Source organism: Barbatula barbatula, assembly GCF_947034865.1.
Source record: "Barbatula barbatula genome assembly, chromosome: 1".
NCBI lineage: Eukaryota > Metazoa > Chordata > Actinopteri > Cypriniformes > Nemacheilidae > Barbatula > Barbatula barbatula.
In genome coordinates this window covers 34,294,696-34,319,856 of record NC_136766.1, presented here as the reverse complement: position 1 = coordinate 34,319,856, position 25,161 = coordinate 34,294,696, and the positions used below count along the sequence as shown (strand labels likewise).

Genomic DNA, 25,161 nt, shown 5'->3' with positions numbered 1-25,161 from the left:
AGTGCTCTCGTCTGTTTTGATGTTGTGGAAGATCGCTTTTATAGCATTGTTCAAATAAATGCTTTTTTTGACCTGGTATTGGTTTGTAAATGTATTTGATCGGACAAATACATTCAGGAAACCTGAAACTTGTTTTCAGTTTAGAAGAACTAGAGGTGCGAAATGGACAATTGTTGTCGTACATTGAGTTAACATTTGCGACCCGTAAGAAAGAAAAATCACAGATGAGTTGTCTTCAGTGTCTTGATTCTTTTCTCCAAGACCTCAACAACATTAAACTGAGAGCAAATGAAAATCTCAGATATTTCTCCTAAAAAAATAGTCAAACAGTCTCTGTTATCGGAGTTTGAGAAACTGAGCTCAGATTTGTCAAATCTGCAAGCAAAAGTTAATATTCTCAACGTGAAACCAAACATTTCTCCAACTCGAATCCAGACTCTTTTTTGTATCCGGATTATCTCTGGAGCTGTACAAGAGCAACCCGTGAACATTAAAAACAAGATTAATGTGATACGTTTCCTCTTTATTATGAAAATAATACCGAAAGAGAATCGCGATGACAAAGTCAGCAGAAATCTGACAGGAATATAAAGAGTGAGTGAGAGATCTCAGGTGTTTATTAAGAAAAGAGAAAGGTTTTTAAGACACACCGTGACTGACTGTCAATGACCTCAGGGTGTCGTTCTTCACTTCTGCATCATTTCACATTCAGAGCACACTTCACTTTCCTCTCTGACAGCTGCAGACACTTCAGCTCTGTTCTACATTCACTCCTCACTGCAACCTTCTAAGCTGTCTACATACAAATAGTGAACTAATACATTTGGCCAAATTGAACCTTGATAAGGGCAATCCCACAATGCATTGCGATAAGCTAAAATCAAGTGTCAGTCATCTACATATTTCATGGAACAAGCAGTGATATGAAAAACTCAAATGGTATAAAACTGAAATTGAAATCGAGCTCTGCAAGCGATATGTTTTTGGTACCTCGTGGTTTGTGACAGGCGACGGGTACCAGGCAGTCCTCTTTGATGTGGGGTTTGCGGTGAGGTTCACAGCCGCCTGTATGTTGCCCCCTGTGATCCACACACAACACAACTCTGTACCTCAGACCCGGGCCGCAGGTTACTGTGCACTGCAGGAAAAAGCGTACTTTTCAAGTCCCAGGCCTTTAATTTGTCTGATTTCATATCCTGGAATATGACAAGTTACCTGTAAACAAGTAAAGGCAATGCATCTTTTGCGTAAAGAAAATATATTCTTTACTATATATTGTTGAAAATGAGATTTATTTTGGAAGTTAGTTTAGTCATCAATCAATAATCAATAATTCTCTAAATGTGATGACACAAAAATGGTTTTGTGAGTGTAAGTCATTCCCTTTAAACGCTATTGAAGTTAGAAACGTGTATATTCATCTGTAGCCTATGTAACTTTGGAGACGGCCCCTAAATTCGAACTATTGCACGACCAACGTCAAAACTTTGTGCCAGTGGATAAATAGAGAATTTGTAAATCTGCCCTTGCATAAATAAGACTTTGAAAAAGTACAAAACACCTGCCTTCTTGTTCTTTTGCTTCGCATTGTTGCCGTTTTTTCCACTACATACTGATTGCTCTTTTATAGCCACGGTCACATGTAAACATGCACCATCACGCGCGACGCATATCCTCACCTGCCACACAGATCACTATGTCCGAGACCTATTATGTCAAAGTACTTTACAAAATGAAGTATAAATATCAAGCATCCACCCGCAAGTTATAAAAATAGCGTCTTGTTTCCATTATAGTGTTTTTGATTCAGTTCTCAAGGGGGCCCCCTGGTGATGCCGAGGCCCTACGCAATCGGCTACGGCTCCAGTATTTATTTCTCTTTCAGAAATAAAAAATGAATCTTGAAGACTCCTAAACAACCTCTTCAAATCCCTCCAAAACAAATCACAAACTCAGATTTCAATCCAAAAAATATAACATTCAGAAAATCAATGAATCAAGTTGAAAAGCACAAGAAATGTAACTGCAGTCCTCATACATATATTTGTAATTCTTTTGTAAATATAAACAAGAAACGTAGTGTGAGACTACTGTTGCACTTTATCCGAATGAGGACAGACTGTCAGGCAAAATGTAGAAAAGAGGGAGACGAGGGCAATAAAATGCCGTTCACCTGAGACCACTCCATGGCCATCCACTGCGGACACTCGAATGTGTTGCAGTCCTGTTTGCTGATTGGTCGTGGAGAATGTGTGCACTTCCACTCCTCAACCTGCAAGATCTGACCGTGCACGTCCTCCTCCACGCACACTACACTTCTCTCCTGAATGCCCCCTCCGCAAGATACAGAACATGAGGTCCACGGGTTCTGCTCCCACCTGCATCATACCAATGAAATACCCATATATACAAATACAATCACAACTTTGAGTTCAACAGAACATATAAAGTATACCTACAGTATGTAGAGATTCTACTATGGTAGTCAATGGTGCCCCAGAAATGTCATTTTGAATGCTTAGATTCTTCCAAATATCTTTTCAGCACAGATTTGTTATACAGATTTGGAACAACTTGAACGTAAGTCGTTCATACTGATTTTAAATTTTTGGGGTGAACTATCCCTTTAAAATAGTGTAAAAATACGTTATTTTAGCAAAAGTTGTGAAATCTGTTTCTTCCTCCCATCACATATGTAGTAGGGATGGGTATTTTTGTCAATTTCTTATTTCGATCATTGATAGGTCTCAAAAAACGAGAACTCGAGTACTCTGTGAGCGGGGCCTGTTTGGGGGAGATGGTGGGGCATCCGTCATGGAGACAATGATCACAATTTAATATTTTAGGAATAATTTGGATTACATTAGCACTTTCTGATAAACCGTTATTTTACAATATTTTGACTAAAACGAATGGGCAGCAAATCCTTCGCTATCATTTCGGTGATTAGTTGTGTCATCTTTTCACCTATGGCTGCGCTGCATCTCTGTCTGACGGTAAAAGATGCGATGCTCGTCTGAGTTGCGTCTTTGGTGGACTCAGATCATCGTTTTTATGATTGATAGTTATTTTTTAATGTGTGTTGTGTCTACTTCAAGCTGTAGTCCTGTCCATGGTGTTTTGTAGTTTTGTCACTGTTGTCCCGTCGTACTGTATTTAGTTATTCGGTCTATTTTTGGTTGTATTGTTGTAAGGATATATTGCTTGATATCTTTGATTCTCTCGTTCACGTCAGGATTTATTCAACTTTTTATCTCTATTTTGATTTGGCTTTGTTTCTTTTGGATGCTTCTGACAGCAAAAAATACAAAAGGTTTGTGCGTGAATACAAACAAAATAACAAAAATATATGTATTTTTCACCACCATGTCCCATCAGAGGTTCCATGAAATGTATTTCATTCAATATCTTACAGTACTTGCAAGTTATCAGTACATGTTACTGTATCTGTAAAATATAAATCTATGTAGTAAATCACATAAACATACAGTATGAGCTTTATTATGTCACGTTTTCCTATAGCTCAGCTGTTTAAGCATGACGAACCTACGCCAAGGTCACGGGTTTGATTGTCAAAGGACACACCTACTGATAAAATGTAAGGCTTGACTGTATAGCCGTTTGTATAAAAGTGTCAGCCAAACACAGTTTGACGATGACTGTGTACGTTGAATTGAGAACCATTTCAGATCTCGACTGCCAGAGCAGAACTGCTTGTGTTGTCATAAACGTTATATAAAACAGTCACGTCGCACTCACTTAACGTGTCTGTCAGCCTCCGCTCGGCACAAGATGAGTTTCAGGGCGGTTTGCACGAATTTTGGCTTGAATGGACATTAAGCGGTCAGGTGTAGGTTTACTTTAATTTCATTCCAAATACCCTTAAAAAATAAGTAATCATTTTATATTAAAGGCGTCATATGCCACGGTTAAAACGGATATTATCGTTGTTTTAGATGTAATGCAATGTATATACACGATTTAAGGTTCAAAAACGCTGTATTTGCTATATACCGTGCATGTTTGTATGCACCTTTCGTGCCGACACTTTAATTTTAGCAACTTTACGTGTCTAATACATGCAACTTATGGGCAACTTATAACACACTAAAGACACAGAAAAACAAGTATTCGCGCCATGTGACCCCTTTAAGGACTTAATGCATATTAAGTATATTTAAGTAAAGTTGAGATATCTAGTGCACTGTGAAGTAAACTACTAGTTGAGTAGTTTTTATGCCACAAGTATACTTTAACTGTTTCTTTAAGTGTAAAGAAAACTACTATGCTCCTATTTAGGTGTTACATTTTTATACTGATTCTGAGAAAGGTATAGTTTTCCCTTACAGGTTAATATACAAAGCTAATGTTCTCGACAGATGCAGTTCATCTTGTTGACTAAAGAGTCTTTGAAGGTATCAAAACTGAAACGGTGGAAGTTTACAGAAGAAGTAAAGGAGCACACACCGTGGAAGAGGCTGGAAATGGTCATACGGCATCACCTCCTTGAATCCGTCACTGCAAAAAAATCAACATCATTCGTCCTTCAAGCGATTACAAAACCATGTCAATATTGTCACCATGAGGTCATGCAGCGAAAGTCATCTAATCTCTGCTTCACTGTATGAATACGTGTGGCAGAACCAACCTTTCAAGGCAGGGATCCATGTTGCATTCCTTGAGTTTGGGTTTGGGTTTGTTGTTCTCTGGGTAGCTGTGGCAGTACTGTTCCCCGACGGTTTTGTTGGACCGGATATCTATGCAGTCGGCCGAATTCAGCTGATAGCCTTCAGGTGTGAGACAAAGGACATCAACAGCTTCAGCCATGCAGTCAAATATTAAACAGTTTTATTTGATGACCTACAATACAGTTTACCGGAAAACTTGTGTGGCCAACGTTTTAAGGATCTCAAATTGAGATGCCAAATTTGAATATTTTGTTATGTATTGCTAAATATTGCGTTGCTGCAGATTGATGTTGCGTGGTGACTATAGCAACAGAAGACAATTGACAAGCGCATCTTGTTGACATCCACAGATTGACAAAACATAAGGACTGTCATTATGTTTCCTTCTATTACACTTTTACAAATCGCTTGGAAAACCGGGCTAGAGACACAAATACACTATTTTCCAAACATCAAAATCAACAAAGTCTCACCTCCTCCGCACGTAACCGAGCAGGGAAAGAAGTCTGTCTCTCTCCATTGATAACGAATGGGCTGGTAGAACATAAACTGCATGACCGTGTCTTTCGGGCCAGCGTACTTCACCTGAGGAGAGATATAATTATTATCTGTCTGACCCGCCGTGCTACGTTCAGGTTTCATTTTCATGGATGCATTCACAAAACATTTGACATTTATAAGAAGCACCAAAGGGGGCGACAGTCCAAATCCAAAACAGCATGACGATGTGGCTTTCACTGAACATCTTCAGCGTTTACATGCTGCTTCAATTAACTACAGTAATGAGTCATGATGAATTACTGTAAGACCGCAAATCGTGAGTCTTCATGCCGTGAGCTCACACGAGACACGTCGAACGCGATTACGATCAAATTCTGCTGTGTTTACAATTCCACACCGACTGTAAACACCTTCTATGGCTTCAAGTCTTTCCTGCCAAAGGCTAGTTATCTGACGAATTAAGAGAGCGATGCCAAAGACTAGATTTTACGGCAATCTGTGTTTTCGCTATTATGCAGCGGGTTACGCGCCTTTCAAACAGTACAGCATATACAGATCCAAAAACAGTAAATACTAAAAAACACTGGCGGGTAAATAGAGTTTTTACGAGTTTGCATGAAGAGTTTGCTTTTCGAGTTATACTCAATACACAGTACATCTACTGTAATACCTTAGTGCTTCATGATGCAACTGCAGAGCGTTCGTGATTGAAATGCCAAGATAAATAAATACATTAAAATGAATGAATGTCTTCACTAATAAATAAAATATGATTTAAAAGAAAATAATCTGTTTAATAAACGTAATAAATAAAGGAGTTAGTAAATCAATTTAATAAAATGAGTGTTGTCAAACCACAAATGATTATATCCAGAACAACCGATAGTATATGTCTACGTGCTGTGCATATTCATTTAGTTTTTATAAACACATATGCAGGTATGTGTGTTATTTATGACATGAACAAAAAACAGCTCTAAATATATATAGAAATATGAAAACAACTACAAAGGCTTATTTGAAGATACCAGGTAAGTGTTTTAGAAACATTTCAAGACAGTGCCACAAGTATCTTTCACAAAGAGAGCAATCCCATGATCCATTGCAATTACCAATTACAAATATAAACACTAATATTTATATTAAACAAATGACTTCCCATACACAAATCAAAGGCTATGTGTACAGTACAGCAAGCAAGCAAGACATCCCACTAGGTTTTGAAATGAAATGGTTTTTTAGTAGTGTCATAAGTAGTAACTTACTTTTACGGTGAAGTCGGCATACAGCGGTCCGAGGCATCGAAAGGTCTGTCGTTCCGCTCCTCTCTGATACTCCACCGTGTTGTTAGCCAGAGAGTGAGAACCAGGAGAACTGAAAACAATCTCTTCTCTCCTGCTGTTTGGTGCGGGGGCTTCGATGACTGAAATATGACATTTAATCATTACAATTTCACGTTACATGAATCATTGAATGTTGATGACGATGATATTACGCATGATATTATAAACTTACAGTTGCAGATTGGGTAAGGAGACTGTTTTAAACATTATTTGTTTATGTACTGCCTGTTTTTATGTTTTACATCTGCAGATTTTGGCTTTAACTATATTGAACATAAAGTAAAAACCAAGACATTTTTTATTCTTATTGCACAGAGCCACTTGGTTTTATAAAGAAACATTTAAAAATGTTAAATCCTGAACATGCGAACATGATATTGACATGTGACGGGAGAATTGTCTTTATTTTATTTTAAGATTCAATATTCTTGGCCGTTTTTGCCTTTTTTTGGACAGTTGTTTTGTAGAGAGGAAAGGAAGTGAAGTGGGTGAGAAAGAGGGGATGGGGTCGGGAAAGGACCTCGCAAGGCTATCGGCTCCGACCTGACGGGACACGTTTATATCAAATATATCTATTTCCTTTAAACAAATTCAATTGCTAAACAAAATAACAATATAAATCAATCACCTCAAAACTGATTCATTAAGAGCCTAAAGAAATCTCAAGAAATCTCTTAATCTCAAGACGTCAGTCTATTGGATTGAAACCCATGGAAGAGATTAGTTTTAATCTAAATTTGAAAAAATCAAGTCACAAATTTCCAACAACGAAGGCTGCTGTTTGATATTTTATGTCTAAAGCGATTACCAATGTCAATTATTGCTAAATCACAAAAGACCTATTCATGACTTAAAGCACGAATTCTTTCCGAGACTCCATTTAGAAAGGAAATGGAATCAAACAGATCTATAAGGTATCCCATAATATTGCGTTTCTCTGAAGTTCATGAACTCGACCGTCAGATATAACTTCTCCTCGTTTTTCTTCTTTCTCTACACCGGACATTTTTCTGATTCATTATGTGCGCTTTGGGATAGTTGATGGATAACGGGTCAAAGTAATCTTCAGGTCACTCAAACCCCATTTCTGAGACATCCGACAGGAGAAACATCTCTTAAATGCCCTGCAGTTTTTGACGGGAATGTACGGTCCGGTAAGAGCTACGAAAACAGAGCAGGCAAGGTTACGGGGATTAGATATCGCCATGCGTTGAGAGAGCGAATCAAAGGATTTTCTGAGGTATGGAAGCGTGTATATGTGTGGAAGTGTGCGTCTGTCGGATGTGGAACGGCTCGCTGGGATTTGGTGGATTTCTGGCTCCGTCTCTTTAGTGCTGGGCTCCGAGCCACCGCAAATTAGGCTGCATGAACACTCCATTCTTCTGCTGTATCCCAGAGTGCCCTCAAACCTCTTAGCATCTGCCAGTCCCACTCAGGTAATAGGAAATCTCTCTTTTTATTTTGCTCTTTCAAGTAAGATACAGATATGAAATCCACATGCATTCTCATACTGTGCATAGTAGGCCACTTTGTTAAATACGGTTCATACTGTATTTCAAACATCTTTGACCTTTTCGAAAACTTGCTCTCTCATGACCATCACACTATATTGTATCAAAATCACAGACGATTGATTCCCATTTTATACATTTTGTAGTTTTTAAGGCTGTTAACGCGGTCACGTTATCCGATACATTTATGATAGCAATTTTTATCATAATGACCAAAAAGGTGATTTTCCATTGGAGGCGCTGTCGCTGCCCATTGCTAAGACGAAATGGGTTTGTTTAACGGCTCTCTATTGGCTTACCGCTGTAATGACGTTGTGAAGAGCAGATGAACCCGAAAGTAGAAATTCAAACCTTTACATAGATACCAAACTTGATTGGGTAATTGCCAAAGAGCGGACAGCGGCAAACGAAGTGTTTCTGGCCATTTTTGTAAGTGATTTTCCTGCATCCACTTAAAAACGTTTTGATATATTTACGGTATGAAATTTACAAAATATCTTTATGGAACATGAGTTTTTTTGACCCAAACAATGTATTGTTATACCCGTGCGATTTATGACTAGCTTTGTGGTCAAATGGTGTTTTGAAATATTTGCTTGTTTTTGGTTCCGTAGATGGAGTACGATTTTTGAAAATTCATAACAGCGCCCCCTACCTTATTACAAAATGGCGGTGTGTAACAAATGACTTAAAATCGGGTCAATGGCAAATCATCAAGAAAATACTGCAATGCAACAAATCTGTCTTTGCAAAATAATCACTTTTTCGAATTTTGAGAGGACATATCGAGAGATTCAACCTGTTTAGTGCTACCAATCAGGCTATGGAAATGAATCATTAAATATTATAGTTAATTTGAGAATCTGGATAAAAAATCTCAATCACTTTTTGATCTGAAAGATTAAAACAATCCTAAAATATAGGATTAATATGCATCGACTAACCAATCACATCTGGTCCTTTGGCTGTAATTCGGAGTCCTCTGCTGCCCATCGGCACTTCAAACACAGTTTTCATGGCTGCAGAAAAAAATACACAAATCAGGATGTGTTTTAGCGATTTAATCACTTCATTTTGGGATAATCGTTTGGCTTTCCTGTAGTTCCTGTAAGTGGTTAGAGAGTAGCGTAGTATGTCATGGGTTCGATCCCATGGATTGAATTTAGATACAAATGTATAGTAGTCTGTAAACAGACACAAGTGCATGTAAATACTTCAGGCAGTCGTTACACTTGAGAATAAGTGAATTACAAACACTGCGAATCTAACACGCTTAATGTGTTCGTCCGTCCTTACAATAAACATCTGTGGTTTCCCAGAGTAAGGCTGAAAAAAGAACGCCGCCAATTTCCAGTTTAGTAAACAGAAAACCACAACAGAGGAAATAGTGCTTTTAGTCATGGTCAGATCTCATTCGTAGTCTTACTGTAGCTCTGTTTAGCAGACATTGAATATTAATCTTAATGGAATTTCGTTCACTGGCAGCAAGAAAACGTTTTTTTTACACTTTGTTAAGCAATGCATTCAGCAATTAAAGACACTGGGTCTGTGCCAACCGCTCGGGAGCCCTAAAATATTTACTTTTGGAAACATATTCAGAAAGTCCTGGAATTTATGACTAAATGAAATAAAGTTTCAGAGAGCAGTCAATTATAAACAGGAAAAAGTTTCAAAATGACCAATAAAAACTATCCAAGATGTAATTGTCTGCGTGTAAAAGTAACCCGACCATACAAGTGTGACTTAAAATTTGTTTGTAGCCTCGGAGAAAAATCAAGTGTGGTGAAGAAATATGTAATGACCCTCAAGCGAAATTAAAATCACACATATAAAAGAAAACAATGCATCTGTGTTCCTCACACTTCTCTAGAAAATGAGCCGCGCAAGAGACAAAGAATCGACTTTCACAGCCAAACTCTTTAGTACATTTTAATTACAATAGATCCACGCGACGGGACTAAAGTCCTTTGAAGAATGACCCATCCGATCAACGAACATCCATCTGGAGCCCTCATGACGGCTCTGTGACTTACAAATCGCCTTCTTGTCAAAGCCATGTGACTAAATTAGTCGTGAAATGCGTTTTATTTAAGAATGCATTTTGGTTTAACAAGCTTTGAAAAAAGTGAATGAAAATAAAATAAAAAACAAAACAAAACAACACAACAAAAACCACACAACACAACACAAAAAAAATCTAATCAAAACAACACAACACAAAAAAACTAAGACAAAAAAAACCAAAAACAACACAACACAAAAAAAATCAAATCAAAACAACACAACACAAAAAAACTAAGACAAAAAAATCAAAACAACACAACACAAAAAAAATCTAATCTAATCAAAACAACACAACACAAAAAAACTAAGACAAAAAAAACCAAAAACAACACAACACAAAAAAATCTAATCAAAACAACACAACACAAAAAAACTAAGACAAAAAAAACCAAAAACAACACAACACAAAAAAAATCAAATCAAAACAACACAACACAAAAAAACTAAGACAAAAAAAACCAAAAACAACACAACACAAAAAAAATCAAATCAAAACAACACAACACAAAAAAACTAAGACAAAAAAATCAAAACAACACAACACAAAAAAAATCTAATCTAATCAAAACAACACAACACAAAAAAACTAAGACAAAAAAAAACAAAACAACACAACACAAAAAAACTAAGACAAAAAAATCAAAACAACACAACACAAAAAAAATCTAATCTAATCAAAACAACACAACACAAAAAAACTAAGACAAAAAAAACCAAAACAACACAACACAAAAAAACTAAGACAAAAAAATCAAAACAACACAACATATCAAAACAACACAACAAATCAAAACAAAACAAATAAAAACTACACAACACAAGACAAAAAAACAAACACAACAAATCAAAACACAACACAACAAATCAAAACAACACAACACAACAAAAAAACAACACAACACAAAAAACTAAAACAAAAAACCAAACACAACAAATCAAAACAACACAACAAAACACAACACAACACAACACAACACAACACAACACAACAAAAAACAACACAACACAAAAAACTAAAACAAAAAACCAAACACAACAAATCAAAACAACACAACAAAACACAACACAACACAACACAACAAAAAACAACACAACACAAAAAACTAAAACAAAAAAAACCAAATACAACAAATCAAAACAACACAAAAAAAACAACACAAAACGAAACCAAAAACAAAGCTTTCCTGTGACTCAGTGGTTAGAGCACGGCGCAAGCAACGCCAAAGTCATGGGTTCAAACCCAAGGATTCCACATACTCAGAAACAAGTGGATAAAAGCCTCTGTATAATGCATTAATGTAAACACAAATCTAATGCGTCATGAGGTCTTCTGGATGTGCATTGGAGATCGACGCAGATGTCAAGAAATGTGTTATTTTAGTCTGTTTGCGCAAAAAAGTTTTCATTATATAGTTAAAGCTGAACTACTGGAGTCCCAAACATTTCAACAATGTCTTCACTCACTTTCTGCGCTTTGAATGTCAGTTACGTCAGAAAGCTTAATGACCTTATCAAAATCTTCATTTGGGTTTGGAAGATTATCAATCATAGGGTTACAACGACGTCAGGGTGAGTAATTCATGACAGAATTTTCATTTTGGGGAGGAGTAGACTTTAAAACACAATATCTCACCCAAAAGAATAATAATAAAACAACGCTGCTGTCCTTCTGAAACCTTGTATCTCCATATATCGGTTATTGTCACCCTTTATGTTTGTCACTGGGGTTTGCAGATATCTAAGCAATAAAAAGTTTTAAAAGTGCTTGTTCTTGACAACATGAAACTATTCAAGGAATAATGCCAGAAATACAGCATTCAAGTCATAGGCTGTGTATAAAAGTAAACAGTGTAATTGGCTGTTTTAATTAAATTGGGGTGTAGCTCTGATATAAATCACTCCTCTTTTATTTGATATTTTAGCCAGTTATGATTTCAACTGTGGCCGTATGCCTAAATGCTCAATGCTTCATACACGGAACCACAACCTGAACACAATAATAATAAATATATGACAACTAGATATATACAAGCAAGAAGCAGAGCACGAAATGTGTCATTTCTCACAGAGAAATTCCCTCAACGGCTTTAAAGGGAACAAATAACTAGATTTTCAAAGCCAGGAAGCAAACACGTACCGTATACTGGCAATCATATAAATAATTCCTCCAGTGTTTTCATCGTCCAAAGACTGCATTAAAAACACAGCGGTTTATGACTTCAGTGTGTCTGGACAGTGAGGATTATTCGATTTGATGCTGTGATAAACATAAAACGTCTGACTCACACCGACAGTGATAGAATCATAATAGTAAATACACATATACAGTGTATAAAAACACTTTAGGAATGACGTTACATCACTAATGCTCAATTCTAACCTTGAAATTCTAACCAGACTTCACTTTTATTGTCTCTCTCTCTCCCTCACGTCTTTCTTTCTCCCGGAGCGCACAAAATAGACATCGATCAGCGTCTCTGAATAATGACTATGCCCCAAACAGAATTAAATAAAAATGTTCAAACACGTGTTCAACAACAAAAAAAGCAAATGTATTTTGTCATGACAGCTAACGGGACGTTGGGTGTCACCGATGTTGATGTCAATACTCGCCATAGCATGTTTGAATGCGCACAAGCACAAGTTCAGTATAAGAATCTAATTTCAGATCAATGTTATGAATCGAACACTGTTCAACAATGTTGTTATGCATGTGTGCACCTACGTTCGTCAGGTGACAGGTGGGGCAGCGCCTGACCTCGAACCAGTCGGCACGTAGAGCCGTCTCCAGCACACGTCCCGCAGTTGTCTTCTTTGGCGTTGCTGCCCAGTTGTCTGTCGCAGCCCACCTCCTGTTAATAAAATGAGAGGGACGTGACTTGGGGATTAAAACGACACGGTTGAGACCGATTGGATTTGCTTGGAATGACCGAAAAACGGGGTTTCAGCTTTCATGTGCTACAATGTTGTTTTGATAGTTCACACGGTGGCTATTTTGTATGAATTGGTATGTTGTGGTGTTAGGTTTAGAGGAGTGTCTTTATTACGCTTTTTTCGAATAATTCGTATGGTTCTCTTTTTACCAAAATCGTTGTGCAGTTGTAATTTTATTTCGTAAGATTTTTTATTCGGTGGCTTGTCTCTTGCTACGAGGCATAAGAAGGCGTTCCCAGCTTTGGTTGCTCTGGTAACGTTTATAAAGAAACTCTCCACGAGGGCGGGATGACATGAGCTCCGCTGCTTAACTCATATTGGTAGGTGCTAAATCCAACCACTTCCTGTCTCCGACAGTCACTGTAGCTCGTGTCGCCGGAACCCCATGCTCGCTTAACATTTATACGGGGCAAAATTTGGCCTATTCTTCGCCTAACTCACTATTTTGCTAGACTCCCTGCAGTGGCCCCCAGACTTCACCCACTGCCCACGAACCCACTACTTTTCCAGACATCATCAAAATAGGTTCCATATGAAATCTAGGTGGTTGCCCTCTGAACTCAAAATTCCATCACCCCCCAAGACAGTACAACATTTGTTTTCATTGATTTTATAGTCATCCAGCTTAAAACTACAGTTTTCTTAGAAATAGCTACTCTTTAACCTATTTTATTCTTGAGGTATTACATCTACAGTAACACGATTATGTGGTGAACTATTTCGGTATTTGGGGCAAAAGGTTTGTTTAAACAGCAATAGCAAACGTAACTCTTGCCTTAGCAGGCAACACTTATCCGACCGAAATGTTCCTTGTTCAGTCCTAAAGGCAATTTCACAAATGTTTCTACTGAAAGAGAAAAGAAACTGAGAGTAAAGTGACTTGAGAAACTGGATTAAGAACCTGGCTGATGCACGATGCCAAACAGGCAGGTTTAAGTTCTAACTAGCCTGATAACCAATGTATCAAACACAAAACCAACAAAAAAGATCACTCATATCCAAACGCAGTTTCTTTTAGCATTCACCCAGAAATCTGCTAAAAGAAAAGCTGCCCAGTTTCAATTCAACATTCTGTTTGCAGGAACAACAAGAACGGCAGCCGGAGACATTGAACCGCACAACATCATCCAGCATATCTGGTAAACAAGCACAAGTAAACAGACAGGCTTCATTTACAGCAATTCTTCTAATCCTCACGGGGGCTGAGGTCGATTCAGGTGCACTGCCACGCAAGAGAAGTCTGATCAACATCGGAGAATTCAGTTAACGTGAAGCATCGCACTGAATTTAGATTGGACTGGATTTCATTGGATTTGAGTGCCGTGTTTCTCTGCTGTGGGCCAAATGGAAAGCAACCTGAATAACTGAGTCTACTGAGAACACTGTGAGAATGTAAAATAGTTTACCCACAAATAAAAATCTTATAATTTACTCATCCACAGGGAATCCCAGATGTATATTACTTTCATTCTTTAATCTAACACACAGAAAGATTTGTTTTAAAAATATGACACTCTACATAGGACCGAACTTGTTAAAGCACTGACATATAAGAAAACAAGTTCACTTTAAATACAACAGTAATATTTCTACATGTATTTTGGGAAAGTTCGAAAAATTCGACAAAAATGAACCACGTGCCCTCTGAGAAATTATACGTATGGTGCACGGATGCGGGTTGAGGGCCAGTCTGCTGCGGCCCCCCCAAAAATTTGGGGGGGACGAGAAGTCGACATCCAAGTATCAGTATATAAGTACCAAGTATATACCTGTATATATATATATAGATATATGTGTAAATCCTGCTTTGTGCTTTCTAAACTTCCTAAACTGGAGCCACGGTCAAATAGAAATGACATTTCTTTCTTCGAGTTGATTCTCTCTCTCGCTCTCCGAGGTGAATCTGGCAGAAAGGTGACCTTAATGCATACCAAATCCCTACATATGTAACATTTAACAAAAGAGACAGCTTTCCTATGTTTATGATCATTATTTCATTATCTTTCCATTTTAGCTGTAATTTTTTCTTATAATTTACAGAAACTTGAGCCGCTCCGGTAGGAATATCCAGAATGGAAAACCCGTCGGCGTCAGCACTGCCAAACAATAACACGAAGCAATAAAAAACGGATGCTATTGCAGAAGCAGATGGTTTGTTAACTTCGGTGGATGGAGACTCGCCCCTTATATATTATTCGAGAGAATTGCATAAAACCGTGAAGCTCATTCTGGTCGTGCTTATGTTCAAGTAATGGACGTCGGAGCTTGACTGAGGAGGTCAAGAATTCTCCCTCGTAAATGTTGAATGGCTTTGGCTTCTCAAGAGAGTTTTTCACCTCATCAACAGAAGCAAGGTATTAACGTAAACGCCATAAATGCTAACTTAAGTGGGCTTTTGAACAGACTTTTTTCTGGGGGCTTGCCATCTCATGCTTCTCTCGAGTGAAGCTGGTAATCTTCTATTTCCGAATTATAACATTTAAAGGGACGGTTCACCCACAAATAAAAATCCTGTCAACGTTTATTTACCCATATGTGGTAAATAATGTGGTTATTCTGTGGAACACAAAAGAAGATATTTTGAGAAATTGGTTTTGTGTTCATACAATGGAAGTCAATGGGGTTCGGTTTCGTTTTGGTGACCCACTTCTTTTGTGTGCTGCAGGTTTGAAAAGTAATGTGTGTGAGTCAATTATAAGAAAGTTCAAGATGAACCTGACAGACTCCGTTGATGCACATGTCCAGAGAGTCGGCTTTACATCGAGTGCCGTCCAGCACTTTGGGCGCCAGTTCCACCACCAGACTTCTGGCCCGAGCCTGACATCTGAGAGCGCAGGGGGAAACTGGGTCGGACGTCACAGGTATCCACTCGTAGGTTTGCCCCTGGTACTTGATGTCATTGTGGGCGGAGCATTGCTGAGCCCTGAAGTCACCTGACTCTGGAGGACAGTCCTGATTGGATGCAAAATGAGCGGGTGACAAATCTGGCAACCATCAATGATGTTTCACCTCTGTGACAGTAATGCCTGATATCATCAAAAATGTTATGGTGACAAAGTAAAATAAACTAGATTGTTTGTACTTTATAAAATATTACAGAAAGATTACAGAATGACATACATATGCAAAACTGAATAAAACTTATATTTGAATAATGAATAAAAAATCTATTTCTGACATCATTTGTCGTCCTAACGTAAGACAAAACTAAATTTTTTCAAAGAATATCCTTAAGCGGGGCTGTCAAGACATGAGGACAAATAAACAGTGACTGAAATGTAATGAATATGAAGCCTAAGTGGAATTGGACGGATTTGTTCCACTGTAGTGGAAACATATGCCCAGATAACAAAGATACTTGATATAACGTTGGATTCATGTTGTATTGGTTATTCTCAACTAGGGATGCAGCGAAAGTTTATGTTTGGTTAAAATCTAACAATTCATTTTAGTTTTCATTTCTAGTGATATTCATTTATATTAACATTTTATTGTATCGTAATTTTATTAAATTAAAACCACTCAACAGTAATTGACTAGAGGAAGTTAAATTTGGGCCACATAAAGTTTGCTAATGTTGTTGCCGCTGAAATGTTCGTTTAAATTCATTCTATATGAAATGTAGAGAAATGTAAACGTTTCAGTGACCAACGCGGCTTCTATATACGTACATCTCCTTATTACAAGATTTACGAAACAAGGTTTATGAAATATTCGTAAGTTGAAAAATGATGCATCTAAAAACATTCTTCATTTCAGTACCACACCACTATAAATGAATGCTTTACAATTCAAGATGAACATAGCTTTAACATATATAATGCACGACTTAAATTTGCTACAGTAAATACTTAGGTACGCTAATGATTTTAATATACACAAAAAAATTGGCTCGCTGAGATTTTCTTGTTATTCTTTTCAAAAGGACATTCGAACTGAAATACTTCCGTATGGAAGTTTTTGATCTGATTAATACAGCATACATATTTGTAAGTGCCTAATTTGTGTAAAATTGTGTCGTACACTTATTTCATTATCTAGGGCCAATGCAATCATTCTTTGAAATGAGCATTATGTCAAAATGTAAAGCAAAAATCTAGGTAATTTTACAAAAAACAATTATGAACACATCGCACATTGATTTGACTTACTGTGTTGCTGCACGTTCTGTAGCGGATGTTTCTGCCATCACAGTTTCTGTAGAGAAAACACAAAACAACAAGAATCATGAAGTGCCAAAGCTTCCGTTCTTACCCTGCAAAAGCACCTCCTGATCCTGACGGATGTGCGAACATAAATCTGACTGCTTCTGTGATCAAGAAACTACAAACTTTAAACAACGTTTTAAAGTGATTGTGAAAAAAAATGATTATGAAAAAAAACATAAATCCCACGGCAGCCGTACACGCAGTGATGTGTACATGTGTACTACTTACAAGATAAGTAGACAAGAGAACCCTGAATTTTTACATTTTCTAAAAATACCATGAGTCAGTTATATTTCAGCGTATTAAATCTGTTTGGAGAAGCAGCAGTTACCAGAGGAGTCACCACAGTGATTTAAAACCAAAACAACAGTTTCATAACGCTGTGTTCACACCAAACGCGAAGCATCGCGTTCCTCTTCGTTACTCGTGGGAATAGTTCGTTACTTTCATGCGAGTGATGCGAAAAACATTGCGTGACATGGAGTGTCTTTCTGCGTCTGGGCAGGTCAAACAGTAGGTGTCAATGAGCTCTATGCAAAAACTTCAAGTTTTCAATTTGCGCCGAAGATGCAGTTCACAGCACTTGATCATTTGTGTCTCCGGCACAAGTTCATGTCTATTTGCATCTTTGCATTGACTATGCATGTAATTTACTTGCGTGAATGGCTTAATTCACGTTTAGTGTGAACGTAGCATAACATCGCATCCTAACCAAACGTGATGCGATGAGGTTCCCGCGCTAAACAATCTGTCTGTCCATGCCGAATGCGGGAAAGGGGCGTGACAAGACAACCAATCACAAACACAGCCTATCAGAAGGCTTTTTCCCTGTCCATGCACCCTCTCGCACTGCAGCTAAAGGGTGCACATCGAGACATGCGTTATTCTCATGATGACTTCAGTGATGGCTCACCGGATACTATGCTAAAATGTCAGAATCGAAACGTGTAGCCTGTCCTTATCCATTTTCGGCGATTCATATTCATGAGGTGCCGAACTTACATCGAATGAGGTCATTGTGTGGGCGGAGCTGCCAGTCGCGACGGTATTTCTCAAATAGAAACAGCCGTTGCTTCGAATAAAAGTGTCTGCCAAATGCGTAAATATAAATGTAACTTACAATAGACATTTTAAACTAAGGACGATACTTAGGTGTGTTAATGTACCGGTGCTGTGATCCTATACAGCATTTAGGTACTTGAGAACTACTACCAGCAAGTAACCTAATGAGTGTTTTATCTATATGGCAAAAGCATAGATGCCTCAAATTTCCAAATCAGTGCTCTAACAGGTGCTCTGGCCCGTGTGCAAGCGATACCGCTCGGATTCATAATGAGCATCTTTGTTCTCTGACCGTATAATCAACTGTGGAATCACTTCCAGATCTTCCCGTAATCAGCAGAACGCCATCACAACACAACCTGGCCCGGTGCGTCAAAGGCGCTCTTCCGAAGCTCCTCAAACACAGTAAACAAATGAAAGAAACCTCACCACCGCCTGATGTCATGTGCCGCTAGACACATTTTTCAAGACGACGCAACAAACATCACAATGGATGTTATTAATTAAACCAAAAGTCTGATTGAGGAACACCAGATTTTTATTTGTATAAACACGCAGAACCGTGTGTCAAACAAACTCAAGATCACTATTCACAGAAGAGCTACTACGGTAATGCTATACTTCAAAAAAGGCAAGCGAGAAAATGTGTTTCACATTTATTCATTCGGTAGATGCTTTCATCCAACTCCAACTGCATCATGTAAGAAATGTTGAACGTCCTCGAAGAAGAACGACGGCTTATGCAGGAAGCATTTTATCGTAGATAAATGAGACCATCGAGGGTCAGCAGAAGCGTTTGCAATGAGACCTAAAGCTCAATGTAATCGGCCTTTCTCTCGATGTCATTTGGAACTGAACGCTCAATTAGCTCTAAATGACTAATAAACAGCGCATGACTCCCGTTTTCTACGTGTATTGCTTTAACTTTTGGCATCTGGCCTCAAGCAATGAAGTAAAGTGCAGAGAACTTCTTGTGTTTTACACAAACACAATCGGGCCTATAATATTCCTCCCCTTCGACTCCCCTTCAAAGTATGTTTTGGTTTGATAACAAGATCATTTTGAGTAATATGAAGAACAGGGTAGATAGTGTTAACATGGCCTTGTATTCTGTGTTTAAAAAGAAAATATGTTTGGAAATCAGCAAAAAGCACACAAACGTTGACATTTCTAAGTCAATTTCAATGCTTGAGTTCCGAATAAATCATTTTCTGACAAAGTAAACAGACACAGACTTTTGTATACCCAACATAGACAAACCATTAAAAACAGTTGAGACTTATGAATGTTACTGTGCTTTTTATACACAAAATCCGCAGCTTCCCAATGAACTTGTATGTGTTTATGGCAGCACTGTTGTTTTACGACATTTGCGATGTCTATGGAAGAACTAACAGACCTCAGCAATCATTTAAATATTGTATGACAGCAAAAAACACAGAAGTCAAATTTTTTGAATGTGTCTAAGAGTTTGACCACTGATAATAAACTGACCATAAACATAAATCTAAAAGGTTTTAAATAGCCCTGCCCCAAACTCCGATATATCAGCCGTTATTTAATGATCGGCCGTGGCCGACATAGTTTTTACAAATAAACACACATGATTTGGTTGGACGCCATACAGCACATTAGCATTTTATTTGATATCAGATGTAAAGTAGGCATTTGCTAATTAGTAATGTAGTATGACTACAGTAAAATGGGTCGTGTAAGGTAGTAAAATTGTTTTTATTCATATTAAGCCATGGTTAGCTGCCCACAATGAATATACATCACTATTTATTAATCCTTGTTAATGTTAGTTCATGTCAATACGGTTATTCATGTTAGTTCACGGTGCATTGACTAACGTTAACAGTGACGACGTTTGATTTTAACAATGTATTAGTAAATGTTGAAATCAACATGAATTATTATAAATAGATGCTTTAGAAATATGGTTCATGTTAACTAATGCATACATTTTGTTAACAAAAAACACCTTATTGTAAAGTGTTACGTGCTTTCTTAATATCGGCTATTGACAAACCCATTTTGGAACTTGAGATAAATGATAAAGAAAGATGCTTAAGTAAATCATAAAATTCTAATCACATATTTAAAACACCTCTTAAAAATGTTAACACAATATATAGTCAACATAGAATCAAATGTATTGATCTAAATACTCATTCTTGATCTTATTCTGGTCAGACAGAAGCTCTTGACTGAAGACACTAAAGGCAGTGCACAAGCCGTGACATCAAAGGCTTGGAAAAAATCTATTTCCAAAGACTATTTCACGCTTTTAAGAGGCCTCCAAAAATAGTCCACAGTATGGTGCAGTCACAGCATCGAGCAGCATGAGGCTAACTGGACCACTTATATCAACATCTGACCGAGGTTGCCAGATATGCATAACAAAACCAGCCCAGTGACCAATTAAAACTACAAAACTAGTCCATCAACCCCAGCTCAAATAACAAAAATCTAAATCTCCACTCCTATATATAAACACATATTTAACAGTCACTGTTATGCATTTCTTCTTGACAATCACTGTGTGTTAGTAATCATAAACACAATCAGTTTTCATTGAGAACCTCTTTATGCTGGGTTCACACTAGGGCTGTGATGGTAACCGCATCATCGCATTACATCAGTAATGAGATGCCGACAGCGCTGTTGAGGTCATCGCCGTCATCACCGCATGAAGTAAGGGGTACGTAATGTTGATTTTGTACACAGGGTGTTTTTTTCCCGTGCAGCTAGAAGAACAGAGGTTACGGTGGTTTGGATCCACGGAAAAAAGGATGAGCAGTTTTAGTTCAAAAAGAAGCGAAAACTGCTTCCTGTGCAAGCAAGAGGGACAGTCCATTAAACATATGGGGGATTTATTTTGAGTGTGTGTCTGTTTAATTTAAATTCTCTGTCAGTTTAAATCTAGACTGAAGACGCATCTTTTTAATCTTGCATACACTACACTATCATAATATATATTATGAAGGTTTAGGCTGTACTAGTTAGATCAACCGGAACCAGGGACACATCCAATAACAACTGATGTATTTGTTGCATCAAAGAGTGCAGAACAGTACTCTACTCTCAGCCAGTCTTGTCTCATTGTTCCAAGGTTACCAGAGCGGGCAGGACGCAGTCCATACCCAGACCTGACAAAAGCTGTGATGATAGAGCTGGATAAAGGACGTGGCGACTCTACAAAAGTTCAGCCGCTATTAGATTATTAATGATAATCTTAAATCTAATTATTTATTATTTTGCCTTGTTGTGCAGCACTGTTGAGCTTGTGCAGAGGCTGCAGCTTTTATCAGAGAAGGAACTGGAATCCCCTGGTTAGGCCTGCTTTCCCTCTGAGGGTTTTTTCTCCTCCAATGGAGTTTTGGGTTGTAATGTTTTCTTGTACAGCTGCTTTGTAACAATTGAAATTGTAAAAAGCACTATGTAAATAAAGTTTACCTGACCTAAATTAATTGCTAGGTTTCAGTACTTATGATGTCTACAGATAATGTTCAAAACAATACACAAACATGGGCATAAAAGACAAAATCATAAACGTAAACAGTTGGAGTTCGATTTTAATTCCAAGTGTTTATAGTGATGCTTCTCTTTTGTGGTTTAGGCTATTATTTACAGTTGTACAGTTGTACAATTAACAACGTTAGAAAAAAAATTATTAATAGATAAATACATAAAAACTGCATTAAAAAACATTCTGGCTTTTAGGTATGAAAAATGTACTATTGTTGTGTTAAGGCCAAATCGGTGCAAATCGGGTTGGCACGATTGCTGCGAACGTGCATCAATCTCATCTTCCGCAGAGGTTGAAAATATTTGTCAGATAGCATCATTCAGGCGAAAATAATGAACTTTCCCGTGATTAATAAAGAGTGTGGAACACGATTGTTCGTGTTCGGTGTGAACACAGCATAAGAATGATCACCAATTAACAAAATTTGTCCATCTTTAGCCCACAGGAACAGTAGCACAATTTTGTGTAAAAAAAGTGGACTTGGCAACCCTAAATGAGTTTGGAACCAACATTTTCCCATATTTTGCAAATGGGGTGTTTTTTGTTTTGCATTTGAGCTAGTGTTGTAGAAATTACATGCATCACCTACAACCAGAAAATATAATGTGAAAGGACAAAACAAATGTGGGTAAACTTCTGCCAAATATATTCTGAATGTGTGCAAGCGTTCACGATTTGACCACAGGCCTGCATATGAATACAATTTGTAAGCTATCTCATGACAGAATTTGAGAGCAACATGGATTCGATTCTGTGTTGAATTGTGTCATTTCTGTACCACTAGCATCACCGTTGGCTGTCTCGGGCTTGTGGGGAATATCAAATAAACAGAGCAATGTTTTTATCGCCACAAAGACACAGAACAAAAGTATCTCAACACAAAAAACACCTAAGGATACGGTTTAGAAAGTTCAAAGAGCATAAAATGATGTTAGCAAAGTTAAACAAACTTTTGCAATTAACATTTCAAGAGGAACATTATACCCAGAAAGCACATTTTACTGTGTCCATGAATCATAAAATTGTCTTTGATTCATTTTTAAGAGACCTCTGTAATATATTCAAAATCATGTAAATTATGCACATGCATAATTTATCAAAATATGTACTAACGTTATTAAAACTCAAGCCCTCGATTAACTGCACGTAAAAGACAAATAACCCCCCTTTTCTCTACAGAAAGAAACAGAAAACTTGTTTTTGTCAACGTTTTGCTTTAAAAACCTGCTTGTGCTATTTCTAACAGAAATGTGATTCTTGTTTAATGCCTCGAGTCGTTTTTGGGAGCCACTGTGCATTTAATAAAGAAGCTTAGGGATGAGAGCATGCAAGTACTTTTGCGTGTGCATGTCGTCGCTCACCCTCCATTGAGACACCTGCGTAGAGAATAAGAGGCTCCGCCCCCACAGGTACGAGAGCAGTCGCTCCACGCGCCCCAGGCATCCCAACCCGTGTCCCTGTCCTCATCTGAGCGCGTCGTTCTTGAGGACTGCAGGACGAACACACAAAAAGCAACCATGTCAAATATATATGATTAAATCAATAACAAAGCACGAAATATACAGGTTCATTTCCTTAACCGTACACTGTTAAGAGTTGCTAGACGAGTGTAGAAAACTGCATATACCTCATGAATACACAATGGATACAGAATAAATCAATAAGCTGTTAAACATCACCCTTTAACCTAAGGTCCTGTCAGTTATTACCATGCGAGGTCAAACTCTTTGTTGTAAATCGTACTGCTGAATGAACATTTCATTCGAGGAAAAACACTTCACTTTCCTGTATTATTTATGTTTGGTCCACCCACCCGTCCCATTGAGGCTTACACCCTTCCAGACCAGCAAATCCCCCTTTGACGCCACAGTGAGCCGTGACCTTGAACATTATCCGGCCTCCTAGCTCTACCCGAAATATTTTACCAACTCAAACTCCTGCCAGTTGATACCAGTGTAAAATATACTTCGAGTCGAGCAGCAAGCCCTTTTTATTTAGTGTCAGCTACTGTATCCCAATGTGGCCAAGACTTTCATTTAGTATTAAAATCATCATTTGCTTCTCAATATATTACACAATGCTTCCTAGTTGTCATGTCTATTTACCTCAAGTAGGCTAAAGTTTGAGCTTATATCATTAAAACCGATATATATCGGTACATTTCAAATACACAAAAACTCTAAAATGTTTGCGATGATGGGTGACTACATCTGGAACTTGGTTTGTGAGAACAGTATGAGTCTTAAAAGACAAAAACGATCGAACGAACACATCTGAAGTTTTGGACGACACATTTTTAGGAACTGTTACGTTAAACTGTTGATGTGAGCTCAGTGTTATGCCGGTACCTTCTAATTTCGGCATACGAGTAATGATACAGTAATGTGAAAATATTTGTCGTTTTATTTGTGTGTACCGTCGATGGTAAAACATTTTTGATTCAGCATGTTAAATTTCATAAAGAAACAGAACATTTTAAGCGAAACACAACTTGTCATTGTGTAGTCATAGTTTATGACCATGTCTGTCAAGAACGTAAAAAGAAATGATATTCCTTGTGCTCTGATGTTTTAAAACCGAGTTTACTTCAGATGTTAAGTCTTGGGATCTTCCTTCAATTTCTTCTGTGTAGAAATACTGTGTAATTCTGTGGGAAAGGTCACTTGTGCATTCTACAAATTCTCGCTCATTTTAATTTGGAAAGTGTAACATCTCTTCCGCCCGTGAAGAGCTATTTCCATGAATGTGTGTGTAGGTGCTTTCTTCATTTCACATGTTGGACGGCGGTCCTGGAAAGCAGCCAATGAAAACACACCTGCAGCGGTGGGCTTGCAATAGCTGGGACGTCAGATTTAACAGCGATCCGTTCCCTAAAGAATAAACCTTCCAGTCGCATGACACGCCTTAAATCTGTATTGTTCTTCCTGTCTACGGCATCCTGAATGGCGGCAAACCTCAATATTGTTTCGGGGGCTGATCAGGTAGATCCTCACAGCGATGGAGAAGACTAGATTGCCGGAGGTTAGCGTACATTCACGGTTCATTAGAATCCCACTTAAAAAAATGATAAACACTACGTAGGGTGGGGAAAATATATTTTTGAGGCGGTTTATAACAAAAAAGAAAACAAGGATTTGTTTTTTATAGCTATGAATATGAGCAGTATGTCAATAGTCCCTTCAACACAGATGTCCAAACAAAATGTTTGAATTAAATGAGAAATCCACAGTGAAAACATGAGAGGAAATGTAATCTAACGCTATTATCGGCATGATTAAAACCAGCGTGAGAAAAACAACACTCGCTTCTTACCAGATG

At 37.8% G+C, this 25,161-nt stretch overlaps 1 protein-coding gene across 2 annotated transcripts in view; it reads right to left on the bottom strand.

The window, feature by feature from the left end:
* adamtsl3 (ADAMTS-like 3) overlaps positions 1–25,161 on the bottom strand; it is a 102,450-nt gene that overhangs the window by 30,528 nt on the left and 46,761 nt on the right. For both annotated transcript variants that reach the window (XM_079460268.1, XM_079460267.1), the window contains exons 4-14: positions 23,205–23,332; positions 17,193–17,238; positions 15,757–15,993; positions 12,833–12,959; positions 8,988–9,062; positions 6,455–6,612; positions 5,162–5,273; positions 4,649–4,787; positions 4,468–4,518; positions 2,174–2,378; positions 991–1,138 (exon numbers count right to left, since the gene is read on the bottom strand). In XM_079460268.1, the coding sequence (XP_079316394.1) occupies positions 991–1,138; positions 2,174–2,378; positions 4,468–4,518; positions 4,649–4,787; positions 5,162–5,273; positions 6,455–6,612; positions 8,988–9,062; positions 12,833–12,959; positions 15,757–15,993; positions 17,193–17,238; positions 23,205–23,332 (1,426 nt within the window). The remainder of the gene's footprint in view (positions 1–990; positions 1,139–2,173; positions 2,379–4,467; positions 4,519–4,648; positions 4,788–5,161; positions 5,274–6,454; positions 6,613–8,987; positions 9,063–12,832; positions 12,960–15,756; positions 15,994–17,192; positions 17,239–23,204; positions 23,333–25,161) is intronic.